We start from the raw sequence: 23222 nt of genomic DNA on the forward strand, positions 1-23222 counted from the left end.
ATCCGCATCCCCTGACAACTGTCGCGTCCATAATCCTCTTCTGGCAGAAATGGACATCGCACTTACTCTTGATGCCAGAGTGCAAATGTCTCTCTGTGCATCTCGCATATATAGGAATGCATCCTTTAAATGCTCTATAGTCAATAATATATTGTCCCTGTCCAGGGTATCAATATTTTCAGTCAGGGAATCCGACCAAGCCACCCCAGCACTGCACATCCAGGCTGAGGCGATTGCTGGTCGCAGTATAACACCAGTATGTGTGTATATACTTTTAAGGATATTTTCCAGCCTCCTATCTGCTGGCTCCTTAAGGGCGGCCGTTTCTGGAGACGGTAACGCCACTTGTTTTGATAAGCGTGTGAGCGCCTTATCCACCCTAGGGGGTGTTTCCCAACGAGCCCTAACCTCTGGTGGGAAGGGATATAGTGCCAATAATTTTTTAGAAATTAGCAGTTTTTTGTCGGGGGTAACCCACGCTTCATCACACACTTCATTCAATTCATCTGATTCAGGAAAAACTACGGGTAGTTTTTTCACACCCCACATAATACCCCTTTTTGTGGTACTTGCAGTATCAGATGTGCAAAACCTCCTTCATTGCCGTGATCATGTAACGTGTGGCCCTACTGGAAAATACGTTTGTTTCTTCACCGTCGACACTGGAGTCAGTGTCTGTGTCTGGGTCCGTGTCGACCCACTGAGGTAACGGGCGTTTAATAGCCCCTGACGGTGTTTGAGACGCCTGGACAGGCACTAACTGAGCTGCCGGCTGTCTCATGTCGTCAACAGTTTTCTGTAACGTGCCGACACTGTCACGTAATTCCTTAATTACGGCCATCCATTCAGGTGTCGACTCCCTAGAGGGTGACATCACCATTATAGGCAATTGCTCCGCCTCCACATCACTTTCCTCCTCATACATGTCGACACACACGTACCGACACCCAGCACACACACAGGGAATGCTCTGATAGAGGACAGGACCCACTTAGTCCCTTGGGGAGACAGAGGGAGAGTTTGCCAGCACACACCAGAGCGCTATATATGTATAGGGACAACCTTACAATAAGTGTCTATCCCTTATAGCTGCTTATATCTGTTATTTTGCCAAATAAGTGCCCCCCTCTCTTTTTTACCCTGTTTCTGTAGTTGCAGGATGCAGGGGAGATTCTGGGAGCCTTCCTACCAGCGGAGCTGTGTGGGAAAAATGGCGCTGTGTGCTGAGGAGATAGGCCCCGCCCCCTTCACGGCGGGCTCTTCTCCCGCTTTTTTCTGGAAAACTGGCAGGGGTTAAATACATCCATATATAGCCCAGGAGCTATATGTGTTGTATTTTTTGCCAAATAAGGTAAATTCATTGCTTCCCAGGGCGCCCCCCCCCAGCGCCCTGCACCCTCAGTGACCGAAGTGTGAAGTGTGCTGAGAGCAATGGCGCACAGCTGCAGTGCTGTGCGCTACCTTATGAAGACAGGAAAGTCTTCTGCCGCTGATTTATGGACCTCTTCTTGCTTCAGCATCTGTAAGGGGGCCGGCGGCGCGGCTCCGGGACCCATCCATGGCTGGGCCTGTGATCGTCCATCTGGAGCTAATGTCCAGTAGCCTAAGAAGCCCAATACACTCTGCACGCAGGTGAGTTCGCTTCTTCTCCCCTTAGTCCCTCGATGCAGTGAGCCTGTTGCCAGCAGGTCTCACTGAAAATAAAAAACCTATTTAAACTTTTACTCTAAGCAGCTCAGGAGAGCCACCTAGATTGCACCCTTCTCGTTCGGGCACAAAATCTTAACTGAGGCTTGGAGGAGGGTCATAGGGGGAGGAGCCAGTGCACACCAGCTAGTCCTAAAGCTTTTACTTTGTGCCCAGTCTTCTGCGGAGCCGCTATTCCCCATGGTCCTTTCGGAGTCCCCAGCATCCACTAGGACGTTAGAGAAAAGAATTTACTCACCGGTAATTCTATTTCTCGTAGCCCGTAGTGGATGCTGGGGACTCCGTAAGGACCATGGGGAATAGACGGCTCCGCAGGAGACTGGGCACATCTAAGAAAGATTTAGGACTATCTGGTGTGCACTGGCTCCTCCCCCTATGACCCTCCTCCAAGCCTCAGTTAGGAACTGTGCCCGGAAGAGCTGACACAATAAGGAAGGATTTTTGAATCCCGGGTAAGACTCATACCAGCCACACCAATCACACCATATAACACGTGATAGGAACCCCGGTTAACAGTATGATAACAAATGGAGCCTCTGAAGAGATGGCTCACAACAAAACCCGATTTTTGTAACAATAACTATGTACAGGTATTGCAGACAATCCGCACTTGGGATGGGCGCCCAGCATCCACTACGGACTACGAGAAATAGAATTACCGGTGAGTAAATTCTTATTTTCTCTGACGTCCTAGTGGATGCTGGGGACTCCGTAAGGACCATGGGGATTATACCAAAGCTCCCAAACGGGCGGGAGAGTGCGGATGACTCTGCAGCACCGAATGAGAGAATTCCAGGTCCTCCTCAGCCAGGGTATCAAATTTGTAGAATTTTGCAAACGTGTTTGCCCCCGACCAAGTAGCTGCTCGGCAAAGTTGTAAAGCCGAGACCCCTCGGGCAGCCGCCCAAGATGAGCCCACCTTCCGTGTGGAATGGGCTTTTACAGATTTAGGCTGCGGTAAGCCTACCGCAGAATGCGCCAGCTGAATAGTGCTACAAATCCAGCGCGCAATAGACTGCTTAGAAGCAGGAGCACCCAGCTTGGTGGGTGCATACAGGATAAACAGCGAGTCAGTCTTTCTGACTCCAGCCGTCCTGGAAATATAAATTTTTAGGGCCCTGACTACGTCCAGCAACTTGGAATCCTCCAAGTCCCTAGTAGCCGCAGGCACCACAATAGGTTGGTTCAAGTGAAAAGCTGAGACCACCTTTGGGAGAAACTGAGGACGAGTCCTCAATTCTGCCCTATCCATATGGAAAATCAGATAAGGGCTTTTACAAGACAAAGCCGCCAATTCTGAAACCCGCCTGGCCGACGCCAAGGCCAACAGCATGACCACTTACCACGTGAGATATTTTAAATCCACAGTCTTAAGTGGTTCGAACCAATGTGATTTCAGGAATGCCAAAACCACATTGAGATCCCAAGGTGCCACTGGGAGCACAAAAGGAGGCTGAATATGCAGTACTCCTTTGACAAAAGTCTGAACTTCGGGCAGTGAAGCCAGTTCTTTTTGGAAGAAAATCGACAGAGCCGAAATCTGGACCTTTATGGACCCCAATTTGAGGCCCAACGTCACCCCTGCTTGCAGGAAGTGCAGGAATCGACCCAGTTGAAATTCCTCCGTCGGGGCCTTCATGGCCTCACACCAAGCAACATATTTTCGCCAAATGCGGTGATAATGTCTTGCGGTGACATCCTTCCTGGCTTTGATCAGGGTAGGGATGACTTCCTCCGGAATACCCTTTTCCTTCAGGATCCGGTATTCAACCGCCATGCCGTCAAACGCAGCCGCGGTAAGTCTTGGAACAGACAGGGTCCCTGCTGTAGCAGGTCTTGTCTGAGCGGCAGAGGCCAAGGGTCCTCTGTAAGCATCTCTTGAAGTTCCGGGTACCAAGCTCTTCTTGGCCAATCCGGAACCACGAGTATGGTTTTCACTCCTCGCCTTCTTATTATTCTCAGTACCTTGGGTATGAGAGGTAGAGGAGGAAACACATAAACCGACTGGTACACCCATGGTGTCACTAGAGCGTCCACCGCTATCGCCTGAGGGTCTCTTGACCGGGCGCAATATCTTTTCAACTTCTTGTTGAGGCGGGACGCCATCATGTCTACCTGTGGTTTTTCCCACCGGTTGACCAGCATTTGGAAGACTTCTGGATGAAGTCCCCATTCTCCCGGGTGGAGGTCGTGTCTGCTGAGGAAGTCTGCTTCCCAGTTGTCCACTCCCGAAATGAACACTGCCGTCAGTGCTAACACATGATTCTCTGCCCATCTGAGAATCCTTGTGGCTTCTGCCATCGCCATCCTGCTTCTCGTGCCGCCCTGTCTGTTTACATGGGCGACCGCCGTGATGTTGTCTGACTGGATCAGTACCGGCTGGTTTTGAAGCAGGGGTCTTGCCTGGCTTAGGGCATTGTAAATGGCCCTTAGCTCCAGGATATTTATGTGAAGAGAAATCTCCTGATTTGACCACAGTCCTTGGAAATGTCTTCCCTTTGTGACTGCCCCCCAGCCCCGAAGGCTGGCATCCGTGGTCACCAGGACCCAGTCCTGTATTCCGAATCTGCGGCCCTCTAGTAGATGAGCCCTCTGCAGCCACCACAGCAGCGACACCCTGGTTCTGGCCGATAGGGTTATCCGCTGTTGCATCTGGAGATGGGACCCGGACCATTTGTCCAACAGGTCCCACTGGAACGTCCTTGCGTGGAACCTTCCGAATGGAATTGCTTCGTACGAAGCTACCATTTTTCCCAGGACTCGTGTGCATTGATGTACCGACACTTTTCCTGGTTTTAGGATGTCTCTGACCAGAGATGACAATTCCTCGGCTTTTTCCAGTGGAAGAAACACTCTTTTCTGGTCTGTGTCCAGAATCATTCCCAGGAACAGAAGACGTGTCGTCGGGACCAGCTGTGACTTTGGAATGTTTAGAATCCAGCCGTGCTGTTGTAGCACTTCCTGAGAAAGTGCCACCCCCACTATCAACTGTTCTTTGGACCTCGCCTTTATCAGGAGATCGTCCAAGTACGGGATAATTAAAACTCCCTTCTTGCGAAGGAGTATCATCATTTCGGCCATTACCTTGGTAAAGACCCTCGGTGCCATGGATAACCCGAACGGCAGCGTCTGGAACTGATAGTGATAGTCCTGTACTACAAATCTGAGGTACTCCTGGTGCGGAGGGTAAATGGGGACATGCAGGTACGCATCCTTGATGTCCAGGGATACCATGTAATCCCCCTCCTCCAGGCTCGCAATAACCGCCCTGAGCGATTCCATCTTGAACTTGAACCTTTTGATATAAGTGTTCAAGGTTTTTAAATTTAAGATGGGTCTCACCGAACCGTCCGGTTTCGGTACCACAAACATTGTGGAGTAGTAACCCTTTCCTTGCTGAAGGAGGGGTACCTTGACGATCACTTTCTGTGAATACAGTTTTTGAATAGCCACCAACACTGCCTCCCTGGCAGAGGGAGTTGCCGGCAAGGCAGATTTTAGGAAACGGCGGGGGGGAGACGTCTCGAATTCCAGCCTGTACTCCTGAGATACTACTTGAAGGACCCAGGGATCCACTTGTGAGAGAGCCCACTGTGTGCTGAAAAACCTGAGACGTGCCCCCACCGTTCCCGATTCCGCCTGAGCAGCCCCAGCGTCATGCTGTGGACTTACCGGACGCAGGGGAGGACTTCTGCTCCTGGGAACTAGCTGTGTGCTGCAGCTTTTTCCCCCTTCCTCTGCCCCTCGGCAGAAAGGATGAGCCTCTAGCCCGCTTATTTTTCTGGGGCCGAAAGGACTGTACCTGATAATACGGTGCTTTCTTTTGCTGTGGGGTAGCCTGTGGCAAAAAAGTCGATTTCCCAGCAGTAGCTGTGGAAACGAGTTCTGAAAGACCTTCCCCAAAAAGTTCCACCCCTTTATAGGGTAAAACTTCCATGTGCCGCTTGGAGTTGGCATCACCTGACCATTGCCTAGTCCATAACCCCCGTCTGGCGGCAATGGACATAGCGCTTATTTTTGATGCCAGCCGGCAAATATCCCTCTGTGCATCACGCATGTATAAGACCGCGTCTTTTATATGGTCAATCGTTAGCAAAATATTGTCCCTATCCATGGTATCAATGTTTTCCGACAGGGAGTCTGACCACGCAGCAGCAGCACTGCACATCCAAGCTGATGCAATAGCGGGTCTCAATATAATGCCAGTGTGTGTGTATATAGCTTTTAGGGTACTTTCCAGCTTTCTATCAGCAGGTTCTTTTAGGGCGGCCGTATCCGGAGATGGTAGTGCCACCTTCTTTGATAAGCGTGTCAATGCTTTATTTACCCTAGGGGGTGTTTCCCAGCGTGACCTATCCTCTGGCGGGAAAGGGTACGCAGCCATTAACCGTTTAGAAATGATCAATTTCTTATCTGGGGAAGTCCACGCTTCCTCACACACCTCATTTAATTCGTCAGATGCAGGAAAAACTACTGGTAGTTTTTTCTCACCAAACATAATACCCTTTTTTGTGGTACCTGGGGTATCATCAGAAATGTGTAAAACATTTTTCATAGCCTCAATCATATAACGGGTGGATCTATTGGAGGGTACACTCGTCTCATCATCGTCGACACTGGAGTCGGTATCCGTGTCGACATCTGTATCTGTCATCTGAGGTAGCGGGCGTTTTATAGCCCCTGATGACATTTGAGACGCTTGGACAGGCACAAGCTGAGTAGCCGGCTGTCCTATGTCGTCAAACCTTTTATGTAAGGAGCTGACACTGTCACGTAATTCCTTCCATAAGTCCATCCACACTGGTGTCGACCCCGCAGGGGGTGACATCACATTCACAGGCATTTGCTCCGCCTCCACATCATTATCCTCATCATACATGTCGACACAGCAGTACCGACACACAGCAGACACACAGGGAATGCTCTTACAGAGGACAGGACCCCACAAAGCCCTTTGGGGAGACAGAGGGAGAGTATGCCTGCACACACCAGGGCGCTATATAACACAGGGATATCACTATACAGAGTGTTTTCCCCTATAGCTGCCTATAATATATATATACTGCGCCTAAATTGTGCCCCCCCTCTCTTTTTTACCCTTTCTGTAGTGCAGGACTGCAGGGGAGAGCCAGGGAGCTTCCTTCCAGCGAAGCTGTGAGGGAATAATGGCGCCAGTGTGCTGAGGGAGTTGGCTCCGCCCCTTTTTCGGCGGGCTTTCTCCCGCTATTTTATCGTTTCTGGCAGGGGTTAATATACACCTATATAGCCTCTGGGGCTATATATGGTGTTAGTTTTGCCAGCCAAGGTGTTATTATTGCTGCTCAGGGCGCCGGCGCCCCCCCCCCCCAGCGCCCTGCACCCATCAGTGACCGCAGTGTGTGGTGTGCATGAGGAGCAATGGCGCACAGCTGCAGTGCTGTGCGCTACCTTGGAGAAGACAGAAGTCTTCAGCCGCCGATTTTCCAGACCACCTTCTTGTTTCTGGCTCTGTAAGGGGGGCGGCGGCGCGGCTCCGGGAACGGACGACGAGGTCGGGTCCTGTGTTCGATCCCTCTGGAGCTAATGGTGTCCAGTAGCCTAAGAAGCCCAAACTACCACCACTTAGGTAGGTTCGCTTCTTCTCCCCTTAGTCCCTCGTTGCAGTGAGCCTCTTGCCAGCAGGTCTTACTGAAAATAAAAAACCTAAACTATACTTTCTTCTAGGAGCTCAGGAGAGCCCCTAGTGTGCATCCAGCTCAGCCGGGCACAGAAATCTAACTGGGGCTTGGAGGAGGGTCATAGGGGGAGGAGCCAGTGCACACCAGATAGTCCTAAATCTTTCTTAGATGTGCCCAGTCTCCTGCGGAGCCGTCTATTCCCCATGGTCCTTACGGAGTCCCCAGCATCCACTAGGACGTCAGAGAAAATGGCAATAACCATCTACAGTCCTGCGCAGAGTTTGCACACATTTCTTCTCGCATCTCCGGAGGCTGCGAGAATTTTTTTTCACCTCTGTGGTTGCTGGGCGCCCGAACAGCAGAACAACTGAATAGCTGGCATTGGGCACCATCTATTGGCGGCCCCGATAAAGACAATTGAATTCCCCCCATTGGCAGTTGTGTGTGTGCGCTGTAGCATGCACCAGTATCAACCATAAGTGGTCTGGCCACCCTAGGGCCGAAATTGAAAAATAACATGAGCTGATTGGCTGGTGTGTTTTAACCTTCCACTTATCACTGCTTTATTACTTCTCCAAGCTTAACACATCTGCCCCATAGTTTGTTTTCTGAACAATAAATAAGAACATAATTTATCTTTAAATAAATCTGTAAATATACACTTAAAGAACATACAGTACAATATTACAGTCACTGCTTTCTCTGTACTCTGAGGTGACACACACATCAGAACTGGCAAGATTACAACCGGCACTTTTTGTGCAGGCACTTTGTGGGACTACACAAAGGGCCTGATTCATGTTTGTAAATAAAGGGGAAAAAAGCAAGCAACTGGGCTAAACCATGTGGGGCAGAAGTAACATGTTCAGACAGATTTAGATTTGGGTGGGGTGTGTTCAAACTAAAATCTAAATTGTAGTATAAAAATAAAGCTGTATAACATTTGTGGGTTACATGCAAAAGCAGCTAGTATTTACCCAGCACAGAAAAAATATAACCCAATGTAAATAACTAAACAGAGAGGAAAACTGGGGATTAGGGTTACTGGCAACATCCCAAAAAAAAACATCATTAGGCAGCCACCTCATGGGTGTGTTGGAAGAGCTGCTAATTACTTTTTAAAATGTTGACAGTTACATCCAACTTATTGATAAATTAAGTACTTGAAAATTTAAACCCAGGCAACGCCAGGTACTTCAGCTAGTAATATTATAAAACCGACTCTGTATAACTGCTGAAGGTATGTGGTTAATATATCGCCTGTCGGGATCCCGGCGTTCAGGATCCCGACGCCGGAATCCTTTCATGCGGCTAAATGGCGGCGGTCGGAACCCTAACCACAGCCCCGTATTCCCACTTGGGCGGTGAGTGCGCGCCACCACCCGAGTGGGAATATAACCTGTGGTGAGCAAAGCTCGCAACCAGGCCCAATGCACAGTGAGCCCGCGAGGGGACTTGCTGCCGGTATGCCGGCTGCCGGGATACTGTCAGCCGGTATCCCGTAAGCAGGTATATCGTACGTATTCCCACATGAGCCCTCTGTCTCATCCACTTTTCCTGTCTGCATACACTGTCCTCTTGCATTTCTTTATCAAGACAAAGAAGCACGCATTGTTATTGGAACTTGAAGGCCTACATGTATACTGTATTTCTGCACTTCACTTACACAGTATATGAGCGGACAGAGCCAGCCCTAACCAATATGATGCCCTAGGCAAGATTTTGGCTGGTGCCCCCTAGCACCACAGCTGGTTCCGCCTCTGACCTTGCACCCCTTACCCAGCACCATCACCCCTCACCCTTAGCAGTCCTTATTTTGGTGTTTGTACCCCCTATATTTTAAAAAGGAACAGTTTGAACATTTGGCGCACAGCCCAAAAAGTGGTGCGTTTTTGCTGGCAAGGGGCTTGGCCACACAATAGTAACCCCAATTCCAATTACGCCACACAGTACTACAACTTTAGTCACATTTGATCATGCGATAGTGTCCATAATTCATATTACATCCCACAGTAGTATCTCTTTACCTTATAAATGTTACTCCTCACAGTAGTGCTCCTTATTCACATTACACCACACCCTATTGCTCTTTATTCACATTAGACGACACAGTAGTGCCCATTCTATACGCAATGCCACATAGTAGAGCACCTTATACACATAATGCCACACATTAGTAATGCATGTATACACATAATTCCACACAGTAATGTCCCTTACACATATGAGACACATTATTAATGTCCTTATAAACATAATGCGCCTTACACATTCTGACAACCTTTATTAATGCCCTTTTACACATAATGTCCCTTACTCATATGCCACACATTATTAATGCCCTTATACACATAATGAAACATATAGTGCCCCCTTCACATTTGCTGCACATTATTAGTGCCCCTATACACATAATGACACACATACAGTAGTATCCTGTTACACATATGCCGCACATTATTAATGCCTTTATACACATAATGACACACATAGTGCCCTTTACACATATGTTGCACATTATTAATGCATTTTTACATGACACACATAATGCTCCTTTCACATATTCCGAACACTACTGCACAACCAACCCACTCACATGCACACAGCACTCACACTGCCACTAACACTGTGACCTCTGCCTCTGTTTGGATACAGATGTGTCCTCATAAATCTTGCCTCAATGCTAATGTAGGGCACCTTTTTTTAATGAAAATGCATCTTATTGCTATGTGGCTAGGATGCACAAGCCGCTTCTGCCGATTAAAATGATATGCAGCATGCATATATACTGTGTGAGACTGTGGCTGTATCTGCATATGAAATGCTACACACAGAATATAGGCATACCACATATCATTTTAATCAGCAGAAGCTGCTGATGCCCCATGGCATATCAAATGCCCTAGGCAATTGCCTAGTTTGCCTATGCCCGGCTCTGTGAGCAGAGTACTGAAACACTCAGCCTCAGGGTGTGCTGGGAATGAGGACAGGTCAAGGACGGAGAGGTATAAGGACCTTTGATAGGAGGGCTGGTAGGCATTAATGAAAAGGTATGATATCAGGGCAGATACTGTATGCATCTCATTTATGGGGTATATTCAATTAGGGTCGAAAGCTGCTGTCTGTCGAAAAGACGTCAGTTTTCGACTCTTTAAGGTCGAATCGTGATTCGACCTATTCAGTCCCCGCTATTTTTATTCGACAAGTCGGGGAATTCGACTTGTCGTATAGTACGTGAATCGGCGGTATAGCTGCCGATTCACGTATTTTTGAGGGAAACGGGGCCAAATTAGACAGGATTTGGCCCCATTTCTGACCATCTCAGTCCGACATGAAAAAAATGTCGGACGGAGATGAGGGACCTTAGAGGAGGAGAGGGGGGAGAGCCGCGGGCAGAATGGGGAGAGCCGCGGGGAGACAGGGGACAGCAGCGCTACAGCACAGTGCTGCCGGAGGATGTGTCACAGCCGTGACGCTTGCTGGAGCCGGGTGGACACTGCCGTGAGGTCTGGCGGCTGTGAGACATCCTTCTGCAGCGCTGCTGTAGCGCTGCTCTCCTCCGTCTGCCCGCGGCTGTCCCCGCTGATCTCCCCCCTCTCCTCCGCTCACAGGTCTCATCTCAATTCAACTTTTTTTTAAAGTCGAGTTGAGATGGGATTGAATAGGGGTTGTCGGATCCATTCTGAAAAATGCATGTCGGAATGGATCCGACCCTAATTGAATATACCCCTATGTATGTAAAGTGTAAATCTGTGTCATTACTGTTCATTCTTACCTGTGCTCGGTCAGACCTTCATCTGGATGCAGTATAATCTCGCAAATGCCATCGTGACAGTCCTTACCCACGAGGCTATGCGGGTGGATGCGGTAAGGAGGGTCCTTCCACACAAGACACACAATGACATGGACATCATGAAGGCCACTAGCATTCACAACCTGCAATAATGCAAAAGAGATGACAGGTATGATAAAGCTGTAATGACTGTGGATTTCAGGTACTTTCCGTGCAAGGTTAGGCTGTACACATGACGATAAGAATACAATCTTAACAATCACACTTTCATTAACTATCCTAATATACTATCAAAGTATTCTATCAAAATACCAACTGAAAACGTAACTGGGAATGTTGTGACCCACAATAGGTTTCCACACCATATGACAGGCGTGTTGGGACATATGGATCAATACCAACTGGAACACAAAAGGCCAAGGCCCATTATGCAGAGAATGAATGTTTGTCTAGTTATAAAGTGACAATTCTTATCATGGACAGTAATAGAACGATTAACAACCTGCACCACTTTTTTCTAGGTGAAAGAATAATTTAAGGTGTACATTTTTGAAGATTCACAAAAGTGGTGTAGTTCCCCATAGCAACCAATCAATTTTTGTAGCTTTAACTACAGTAGTGGCCAAAATTGTGGAAACCTTTTGGAAAATGTCTTTATTTAGGGTTTAACTGCATATAACTGCATTATTTTTACAGAAAATCATATGAAGGTATATATATCAATGGAAAGATAATTTTATACACGATGTAATGCAGTTCGCCGCAATGAATTATCTTTATTCCATAAAAAGTTATAGCCAAATAAAGATAAGGAGACTTTGGGGGTCATTCCGAGTTGTTCGCTCGTTGCCGATTTTCGCAATGTAGCGATTAAGGCAAAAATGCGCATGCGCTAAGTATTTTTGCACAAAACTTAGTAGATTTACTCACGTCCTAACTAAGAATTTTCATTGTTGAAGTGATTGACAGGAAGTGGGTGTTTCTGGGCGGAAATTGACCGTTTTCAGGGAGTGTGCGGAAAAACGCAGGCGTGTCAGGGAAAAACGCGGGAGTGTCTAGAGAAACGGGGGAGTGGCTGGCCGAACGCAGGGCGTGTGTGTGACGTCAAACCAGGAACGAAACGGGCTGAACTGATCGCAGTGTAGGAGTAAGTCTCAAGCTACTCAGAAACTGCTAAGAATTTTCTATTCGCAATTCTGCTAATCTTTCGTTCGCTATTCTGCTAAGCTAAGATACACTCTGAGAGGGCGGCGGCCTAGCGTGTGCAATGCTGCTAAAATCTGCTAGCGAGCGAACAACTCGGAATGAGGGCCTTTGTTATGTAAAGAGAGTGGATTTCTTCAACTCAAAACTGACCAATAGGAGTGTTTGTTCTGAGAGCCAATCCGGTGCTGCAATGCCACAAAATGGATCCAAAAAGGTGTTAGCATGAGTAAGCTCACATTTATTGCTACCAGAATTGACATTAAAACAACTTATGTAGTTGTATGATTATCACTAAGTTGGTCGCTGTTTTTTGTGAGGTTTTTTTACTTTCATTTCATGTAGTAAGAGAAAATAGGATTTCAATTACCTACCGGTAAATCCTTTTCTCATAGTCCGTAGAGGATACCGGGGTTCCATTTAGTACCATGGGGTATAGACGGGTCCACTAGGAGCCATGGGCACTTTAAGAATTTGATAGTGTGGGCTAGCTCCTCCCTCTAGTGTGGGCTGGCTCCTCCCTCTATGCCCCTCCTACCAGACTCAGTCTAGGAAACTGTGCCCGAGGAGACGGACATACTTTGAGAGAAGGATAGATAAGGATAGTGGTGAGGTTCCGAACCAGCACACACAAACAACAGGAAAACCATGCTAACCAAACTTGAAACAGGAACAGCAACAGCTGAACCAAACCAGAATACTTAACCAAGTAACAGTGCAGGAATAACGAAGCACCAGGCGGGCGCCCAGTATCCCCTACGAACTACGAGAAAAGGATTTACTGGTAGGTAATTAAAATCCTATTTTCTCTTACGTCCCAGAGGATACTGGGGCTCCATTTAGTACCATAGGGAAGTACCAAAGCTCCCAAACCGGGTGGGAGAGTGCTGAGGTTCCTGCAGAACTGATTGACCAAACTGAAGGTCGTCAGAGGCCAAAGTATCGAACTTGTAAAACTTAGCAAACGTGTTTGAACCTGACCAAGTAGCTGCTCAGCAGAGCTGTAAAGCCGAGACACCCCGGGCAGCCGCCCAAGAAGAACCCACCGACCTAGTCGAGTGGGCCTGAACAGATTTCGGAACCGGCAAGCCTGCGTGGAATAAGCATGCTGGATAGTAAGCCTGATCCAGCGTTCAATGGACTGCTTTGAAGCAGGACACCCAATCTTATTGGGATCATAGAGAACAAACAGCGAGTCAGATTTCCTGTGACGAGCTGTCCTCTTTTTTTTTTTTTTAAATAAAGTATTTTTATTTCGAAGGAGAGTAGTTTGCATACAGACATTGCATAACAGGAACACATTAAACACGTAATGACATGTCCTCATCGGGGAACAGCATTCACTTTCGACTTATTTTCAAACTATGTCATTTGCTCATAGGCGCATAGGAATGTACAGTTATATATACCATTATTTTGCATTATCCGTACACTCTAGTATTCATGAAATCACATTATACTTTGTTTTGTTTCCCCCCCCCCCCCCCTCAAATATAACTCTTACGGACAATCCGTCCGAGTAAAACCCTTTAAAAGAGAAGAAAACAATCAGAAACCAAACACAGAGAACCCCAGAAATAAAGAAAATTAAAAAAACAAAGAGACAAAAAACATTATGGGGAAGAGGACGCATTGGGGGATACTAGCACTCTAAATCCTACCCTGTCCAGATGGGCACATAGCCACTCTCTCATTCACAACCCATTGGGTGAGAGGGAAGCCGATGGCCCTAGAAGATCATAACTTGGCAAATCCAGGACCTGTTAGTAACCCTATCACCATTAAGTTGTAGGGTCTGGGACGGAGTATATGGATTCCAGCCATGGAGACCAAATTCTTTCAAATTTAGCGGAGGCATTGTGTTTCATATAAATGTATCGTTCCTTAAAAACAGTGTCGTTTATTAGTGCCTTAAGAGCGGGGAGTGTAGGGCCCTTAGGGGCCATCCATAGCCTCGCAATGCTCACCTTAGCCATTGCACATATGTTGCGAGCATATAGGCCCTCTGGACCAGACACAAAGTCAGAGCTACCCATTCCCAGGATGCAAAATTGCGGAGTAAGCATGGCCTCGTCCACCCCTGTGTTCCCCAGAATCGATCTGACCCCCGCCCAGAAAGCCCGCAGCACCGGACAATCCCAAATGAGGTGCCAAAAAGTACCTGCAGTCATCCCACACTTAGGGCAGTCACCCACACGACCCGTCCCGAATTTGGCCAGTCTGGCCGGGGTCATATATATTCTATGCAAAAGGAAGTATTGTATCTGTTGATACCTGATGGATTTGGTAACCGTGCACGGAGTTTCCAAAGCAAGGGCCCAGTTCTCTTCAGCTATGGGGCCCAGATCCTGCTCCCATTTGACACGGAGACGTGTCAAAGGATCTATATGGAGTTTGGCGAGTAGATAACCATAAGCATGGGAAATCATCTTAACTCGACCCAGCATACTTACAAAGGTCTTAATGGGAAATGGTATAATTTTAGGGGGGGAATTGGCGAATTGGGACTGCAAGGCATGTCTGAGCTGGAGGTATCTAAAAAAATAGGAGTTAGGCAAATTAAACTCATCTTTTAGTTGTTGGAAGGATTTGAGCGTATTATCCGTATAAAGGTGATTTATGGAAATCACTGATTTAGGGGCCCAAACTTCCCTCCCCTCGAGCGCATACAGTTCAGGGAGCCATTTAGAATACCAGAGGGGGGTGTCCGGGTCCAATCCATCAAATTTCAAAAGAATTTTTAGTGCCTGCCACACCTTCATGGCTTGGTATATAAGAGGAGGGAGGAACCGGGCCAAGCTCCCACTCAGCAACACCTGCAGGGGGGATAAGTCGGGGAAGTAGCATTGGACAAATACCCAGTGTAGAGAAGTGACGCCAGTATCCTGTACCCATGCACTAATATGAGACAGCTGAGCGGCATAGTAGTACATCTGAAAGTTTGGCAAGGCCAGACCTCCGTCGCTGCGCAGCCTGGTGAGAGTGTTCAGTTGTATTCTAGGACGTTTGCTAGCCCATATTAAAGAAGACAGGACACTATTCAATTTTCTAAAGAAGGATGGATGAATATATACAGGGGATTGCAGAACCACATATAGAATCTTAGGTAGTATTATCATTTTTACGAGGCTGACCCTGCCAGATACAGTCAATGGAAGCTTACACCAAGTCTTGGATTTATGAGTAATTTGTTGCATGATCGGATCAAGGTTCAAAGGTGTAAAGTCAGAGGGGTCATTGGTTACCTGAATCCCAAGATATTTAAATTTCGCCGTCCAACATAGCGGTAGGGAGATTTTAGGAGCAGCAGGGGGGGGGGGCAATCACAGGCATAATAGAGGACTTAGACCAGTTAATATGAAGGCCTGAATATACACCGAACTCCTCAATCAATTGCAACACTGTAGGCATAGACCTGGTGTAATCCTGCAGAAACAACAGCATGTCGTCAGCGTAAAGGGCAATCCTATCCTCACGAGGGCCGGTATGAATGCCCACCACGCCTGGGTGGGACCTTATTAGACAGGCCAAGGGTTCGATGGCCAGGGCAAACAAGGTTGGGGACAGAGGACATCCCTGCCTGGTCCCGCGAAACAGGCGGAACGAGGGAGAGATATAGCCATTCACTGAGATCCTGGCAGTCGGGTGCTGATAAAGCAATTTAATCCATTTTATAAAATTAGGCCCGAAACCCATAGCTGTCATGACCTCCCATAGATAGGACCACTCGATACTGTCAAATGCCTTGGCGGCATCCAGTGAGACCACTACCGAGTCAGAGGGGAAGTCATATGGGATTTGTAAGATGGTATATAATCTACGTAGGTTAATAGAAGTGGACATCCCTGGCATAAAGCCGGTCTGGTCGGAGTGGATAATGGAAGTAATTACGGTGTTGAGTCGAACTGCTAAAATCTTTGCCAGGATCTTAGCGTCAGTGGGAATCAATGATATCGGTCTATAGGATTCTGGGGATCTAGGGTCTTTTCCGGGCTTCGGGATCACTATAATAATCGCCTCCGCCATAGAGGGGGGAAGTTGATCATTAACAAAAATATCAGAATACAGGGCGTGAAGCCTAGGACCGAAGAAATCAATGTGGGTCTTGTATACCTCTGAGGGGATGCCGTCATAGCCCGGTGCCTTGCCGCTGGGAGACAAGCCAATAGACGCCGTTACCTCTTCCAGAGTTAAGGGTGCCTCCAGCATCTCAGAGGCCTCCGGGGGGAGTGTGGGTAGGGGAATATTACTTAAATAAGCGGAGAGGTCTGATGTCGAGTCTACCAGTTGTGAACTGTAGACCTCAGCATAGTAGGAGCGGAATAGCTGCGCAATTTCCGGCGTGGTGTTCACAAGGGCGCCATCGCTACCGGTCATCTGAGCAATTGTAGAACCTGGGCGGTCACTGTGCACCAATCGAGCCAACAGGCCACCTGGCCTATCGCCCTGCATGTAAATATTAGTAGCCTGAAATAGAAGCGAGCGCGAGTTTTTATCAGACAGATGAGCCACCCATGCCGACTGGGCCGCCAGCCAGCGTACCTTCAGCGCAGGGGTGCCATCCACCAAGTATCTAGATTCCAAATCCCTGGCGTCACTCTCAAGGGCTCGCTCTCTCTCCCTGCAGGACATTTTGAGGGCAGAAATACGTCTAATATACGTTCCCCTTAGGAATGCCTTAAATGAATCCCAAACCACTGTTCCGGGGGCCGAGCCTACATTGTCAGTAAAGTATCCCTCCCACTGAGTCACCTGGTCAGAGCAGTCACCTAGTTGCAGCAGCCAGGAAGGATGCAGTTTCCAATAAGATTGACCCCTCTGGCTCACCATAGCGAGAGTCAACACCATAGGGGAGTGATCAGATATACCCCGGGCCTCGTATTGGACGTCAACCACCCTAGGGAGAAGAACGGGGGAGAGTAGGGTCAGATCGATCCTGGAGAACGAACCATGCGTGCCAGAGAAGCATGAAAACTGTCTAGTCGTAGGGTGCCGAGCTCTCCACACATCCACCCACTGCAAATTATTCAGAAAATCAGCAAATTTAGTAGGACTAGAGCGGACCCCAGCAGCCTGCGGAGAGCGCCATCTGTCTAAAGCTAAATTCATGACATTGTTAAAGTCACCCAAGCAGATTACCGGGGTGTCCGGAGAGGAGGCTATGAATGAAGCGGCTTGCTGTAGTACATCGTACGAGAATGGGGGGGGATATAAACCGCCAGTATGTAGTAGGGTTGGGAACTTAGTCTACATTCAAGGAACACAAATCGACCGTATTTGTCAGTCTTGACCGATATCAGCTCAAATTGGACCGATTTCTTTATCAGGATTGACACACCCCTGGAGGAAGAGGAGTGAGAAGCGTGATAGGCCCAGCCCACCCAGGGTCTTCTAAGTGACAGTAACCTATTCCCCTCCAAGTGAGTCTCGCAGAGACATGCAACATCCGGGCCATATTTCCGAAGTGTAGTTAATACTAAGGAACGCTTTATCTTATTATTTAAACCTCGAACATTCCATGTCAGAAATTTCAAATTAGCCATAGATCTGGTAATATTCTATGTAGTAACCTAAAGATACAGTCCAGCGAATATTCCTGGAAATTGTTGACGAGCTGTCCTCTTTACATACACCTTCAAAGCCCTCACAACATCCAAAGAATTTGAATTAGCAGAAGTGTCCGTAACAGCCCGAACCACAATAGGTTGGATGATGTGAAATGCGGACACCACCTTAGGAAGGAATTACGGACGAGTTCTGAGTTCAGCTCTGTCCTCATGGAAAATTAAGTAGGGGCTCTTGTGAGACAACGCCCCTAGCTCCGACACACGTCTCGCTGAAGCCAAGGCCAACAGTGTGACTGTCTTCCACGTAAGATATTTAATATCTACCTCCTGTAACGGTTCAAACCAATCTGATTAGAGGAACTGAGGCACCAAATTGAGATCCCAAGGTGCCGTAGGAGGCATAAAGGAAGGTTGGATGTGCAGAACACCTTCCTGGACCTCAGGAAGAGAAGCCAATTGTTTCTGAAAGAAAATGGACAAGGCCGAAATCTGGACTTTTATGGAGCCCAGACGTAGGCTCACATCCACACCCGACTGCAGAAAAAGCAGGAAACGCCCCAGATGAAATTCCACCGCAGAATATTTCTGCTCTCACACCAAGAGACGTATTTCTTCTAAATACGGTGGTAATGTTTAGACATTACCCCCTTCCTGGCTTGGATCATAGTCAGGATGACTTTGTCAGGGATGCCTCTCCTGGCAAGAATCAGCTGTTCAACTTCCATGCCGTCAAACGTAGCCATGGTAAGTCTTGATAGACGAACGGGCCCTGTTGCAGAAGATCCTTGCGAAGAGGTAGAGGCCACGGATCTTAGAGGAGCATCTCCAGGAGGACCGCGTACCAGGCCCTTCTTGGCCAGTCTGGAGCAATGAGAATTGCTTGAACCTTTTCCCTTTTTATTCTTTTCAGAATTCTTGGGATCAGAGGAAGTGGAGAAAACACGTACACCATCTGATATACCCATGGAGTCGTTACAGCGTCCACCGCCACTGCCTGTGGGTCATTCGACCTGGAACAATACCACTTGAGCTTCTTGTTGAGACGAGAGGCCATCATGTCGATCTGTGGCTATCCCCATTGACTTGTCAAGCACCTGAACATCTCCAGGTGAAGGCGCCACTCCCCCGGGTGCAGGTCGTTTCTGCTGAGGAAGTCTGCTTCCCAGTTGTCTAGTCCTGGAATAAAGACCGCCGACAATGCAGCAGCATGTTTTTCTGCCCAGAGGAGAATTCTTGACACCTCTGACATTGCGGCTCTGCTTTTCATTCCGCCCTTTCAGTTTATGTACGTCACTGTCGTAACATTGTACAACTGGACCTGAATGTCCCGATCTTGAAGAAGATATGAGGCCTGCAGAAGGACGTTGAATATAGCCCTGAGTTCCAGAATGTTGAGTGGAAGGACGACTTCCTGACTTGACCATCTTCCTTGAAACTGCACCCCCTGGGTGACTGCTCCCCAACCTCTGAGGCTTGCGTCCATGGTTATTAGACTTCAATTTTGAATCCCGAACCGTCGGCCCTCGATCAGGTGAGAAGTCTGTAGCCACCACAGAAGGGAGATCCTGGCCTTTGGCGACAGACTGATCCTCTGGTGCATGTGAAGATGTGATCCGTACCATTTGTCCAACAGATAGAGCTGGAAGGGTCATGCATGAAACCTTCTGTACTGAAGAGCCTCGTAAGAAGCCACCATTTTTCCCAAAAGGTGAATGCATAGGTGCACCGATATCCAGGTTGGCTTCAGGACATCCCGAACCATCGCCTGGATTACCAATGCCTTTTCCAATGGAAGAAACACTTTCTGTGACTGTGTGTCCAGTATCATTCCTAGAAAAGGGAGCCTCCAAATTGGCTCTAAGTGAGATTTCAGAAGATTCAGAATCCAACTGTGATCCAGGAGTAGTTGTGTTGTGAGGCCAGTGCTGTTCAACAACATCTCCCTGGATGGAGCCTTTATCAGAAGATTGTCCGGGTTCGGAATTATGTTTACTCATTTCTTGCAAAGGGGAAACATCATCTCTGCCATCACCTTGGTGAACACCCTCGGTGCCGTGGAGAGACCAAATGGCAGGGCCTGGAACTGGTAGTGACAGTCCTGCAGTGCAAACCGTAGCTAAACTTGGTGAGGGGGCCAGATCGGAATGAGAAGGTACGCATCCTTGATATCCAGAGACACTAGGAATTCCCTCTCCTCCAGACCTGAGATCACCGGTCTCAGAGACTCCATCTTGAACTTGAACACTCGTAAGTACGGGGTCAATGATTTTAGATTCAGAACGGCCTTACCAAACCGTCCAGTTTCTGTACCACAAACAAGTTGGAATAATACCCCTTGTTTTGGAGATGAGGTGGAACTGGAACAATGACCTACGTTTGTACCAGTTTTTGAATGGCATCCTGTAAGGTTATACTTGCCTCCTGTGAAATTGGTAAGCCTGATTTGAAGAATCTGTGAGGTGAGAGTTCCTGAAACTCCAGTCTGTAGCCCTGGGAAATAAGATCTATGACCCAGGAATACTGGCATGATGTAGTCCAGATGTGACTGAAATGTTTTAGTCGGGCTCCCACCTGCCAGTTTTCCAGGCATCGCGGTCCACCGTCATGCTGAAGGCTTTGCGGAAGCAGAGCCGGCGCTCTGTTCCTGAGAACCGGCAGTTGTTGGTTTGCGTGGTTTACCTCTAGCGCCTCTGTTGGCTGCAGAAGATCCTCTGGCTTTGCCGTTAAACTTGGCAGTCCGAAAGGACTGTATAGTAGGTCCTGAGTAGGTCTTCCTAGTTGGGGGAGCTGCAGAAGGAAGATATGTACTTATCCGCAGTAGCTTTGAAGATCCATTTGTCTAGTTTGTCTCCAAATAAGGCCTCTCCTGTAAAGGGTAGGCCTTCCATGCCTTTCCTGGAATCCACGTCCGCAGTCCACTGGCGTAACCATGAGCCCCTGCGTGCTGACACTGCCATAGCCGTAGTGCGTGCATTAAGCAAACCCACTTCTTTTATGGCTTCCACCATAAAGTTTGCAGAGTCCTGTATATGTTGCAGGAGTAAAACAATCTCCCCCCTAGATAAGGAATCCAACCCCTCAATTAGGTTACCTGACCATCTATCAATGGCTTTAGTAATACACACAGATGCTATAGTGGGTCTATGGGCCACCCCAGCAGCTGTGTTTAAGGATTTTAGTGTATTCTCAATCTTGCGATTGGCCGTATCTTTCAGGGAGGCTGCACCAGGGACAGGCAACACTATTTTCCGTGACAGCCTGGATACTGATGCATCCACTATCGGTGGATTTTCCCATTTTTTCCTATCCTCCGGAGGAAAAGGGATAGATGAGATTAACCTTTTAGGGAACTGAAATTTCTTATCAGGATAAACCCACGGTTCTTCAAACAGGGTATTCAATTCCTTTGACACAGGAAAAGTGACTGAGGATTTCTTTTTTACATTACCGAGTCTTTATTCATAATCTCATCCACAGACTGTCTTAAGTATTGCATCTCTTTCTCATGGCGGGACAATTTATTAGATATATTGAAAATCATTACTTTAATGGAATCCAGCCACGCTGGTTCGGCCCTGCTAGTCTGAGATGGTGTACTACACTGAGTACATAGTAGTGAGCTCCCTGGGGAAGAGGAACACTCTGCCGTACATGAAACACACTCTGTGCCTGACATATTGTAAATGTGACAGCACACACACACACACACACACACACACACACAGGAAAGGTTACAAGCACAATGAACCCACAAAGAGCCCTTCCAGGGAGACACAGAGTTATTTGGAGCCAGCACACAGCGTCCTTATAGCTAATGCCTAGCTTAGCCGGGACGCAGACTAAGTACCCATTTTGGGGAATTAGTACACTAATAATCATTCCCCCCCTGCTATGACCCCCTGGTACCGCTGAATTAATCTGGAGTCACACCGGAGGAGTTGTGCGTCCTTGTCAGTCAGCGTCTGTATCCACTGCAGAGGGAAAATGGCGCTGGCGAGCTGGTGGATCCTCTCATAGTGAAGTCCCGTCCCTTCAATGGCACGCGGTCTTCCCGCTTTTTTTATACTGGCTGAGGTAATTTTGTGCTTAAAATGGAGCCAGATCCGTTTTAAGACTTTGGAGACGCAATCCGCCCAGTGAGAAGCCGTGCCGGAAACCCTTGTGCCGCCATAATGGCCGGCGACCCGCTAACCGGGATGCCGGCTTAGTACTCACCACTCTTCTTTCTTCTGGCTCTGTTAGGGGTGGCGTCATGCGGCGGGAATGTACGCTCGCCGTGGTGGGGCTTACGAATAGTTCCCCCAAGAGCTAGTGTCCTGTCAGCGGGGAATGGGACCATTAACCCTTCAAGAGGTTGGGCCGTTCTGCCCCTAAGTCCCACGAAGCAGGCAGGCTGGTGCCATCCAGACCTGCCTGAAAATAACAAACTGAAAAATAAATGCAGAAAACTCTCCAGGAGCTTCCTTCAGTGTGACCGGCTCCTCCAAGCACATTTTCTAAACTGAGTCTGGTAGTAGGGGCATAGAGGGAGGAGCCAGCCCACACTATCAAATTCTTAAAGTGTCCATGACTCCTAGTGGACCAGTCTATACCCCATGGTACTAAATGGAACCCCAGTATCCTCTAGGACGTAAGAGAAATAATTACTTTACGTGAAGAGAGATGACACTTACAACAAAATTATAAGTAAAGTAGATGGCAGCATAACTAAAGGAGGAACTTTGAAACTGTGGAATAAGTATCAACAAACTCAGTCCATTCAAATCCAAACTAGTAAAGGTAAGAAAAGATCCACAACACTGTGCTGTTATAGAAGAATGAAAAAACTGTGATTGAGAGACAGAAAAAAATCGTCTGAGGCAACTCAAAATGATTTACCGGTGCCAGGACTGTTCGACGCAGACTTCAATATTTTATTTTAAACGCCAGAATTCCAATGAAAAAGTCACTTTTATCTCTCAAATAAAGACAGAAACTATTAGAATATTTGGTAATGAAGGAATGGAATATGTCCGCAGAAGAATTGGTGATTTGCTACCTGAGTGCACAACACCTACTGTGAAGCATCCAGTTACTGTTATGCTGTGGGGATGTATGACAGCAAAAAGTGTGCAATGAATTTGTGCGATCAATGGCACTTTAAATAGCAGCAAATACATCAGTGTCCCGCAGTGGGGAGGGCGGGACAGTGGCGGGAAGCACAAACTATGCAGAGCAGTGGGTAAGCAGCAGGTGAATAGACGATGTGCACAGCATCTATTCACAGTGCAGAGAGAGCCTGTGGGCAGCCCAGCA

At 47.8% G+C, this 23222-nt stretch overlaps 1 protein-coding gene across 2 annotated transcripts in view; it reads right to left on the reverse strand.

Moving 5' to 3' along the window:
- The window catches only part of RELB (RELB proto-oncogene, NF-kB subunit), a 116340-nt gene that overhangs the window by 26319 nt on the left and 66799 nt on the right, over positions 1 to 23222 (reverse strand). For both annotated transcript variants that reach the window (XM_063937597.1, XM_063937596.1), the window contains exon 5: positions 11140 to 11300. In XM_063937597.1, the coding sequence (XP_063793667.1) occupies positions 11140 to 11300 (161 nt within the window). The remainder of the gene's footprint in view (positions 1 to 11139; positions 11301 to 23222) is intronic.

The sequence above is a fragment of the Pseudophryne corroboree genome, chromosome 8, assembly GCF_028390025.1.
Source record: "Pseudophryne corroboree isolate aPseCor3 chromosome 8, aPseCor3.hap2, whole genome shotgun sequence".
NCBI classification, from domain to species: Eukaryota; Metazoa; Chordata; class Amphibia; order Anura; family Myobatrachidae; genus Pseudophryne; species Pseudophryne corroboree.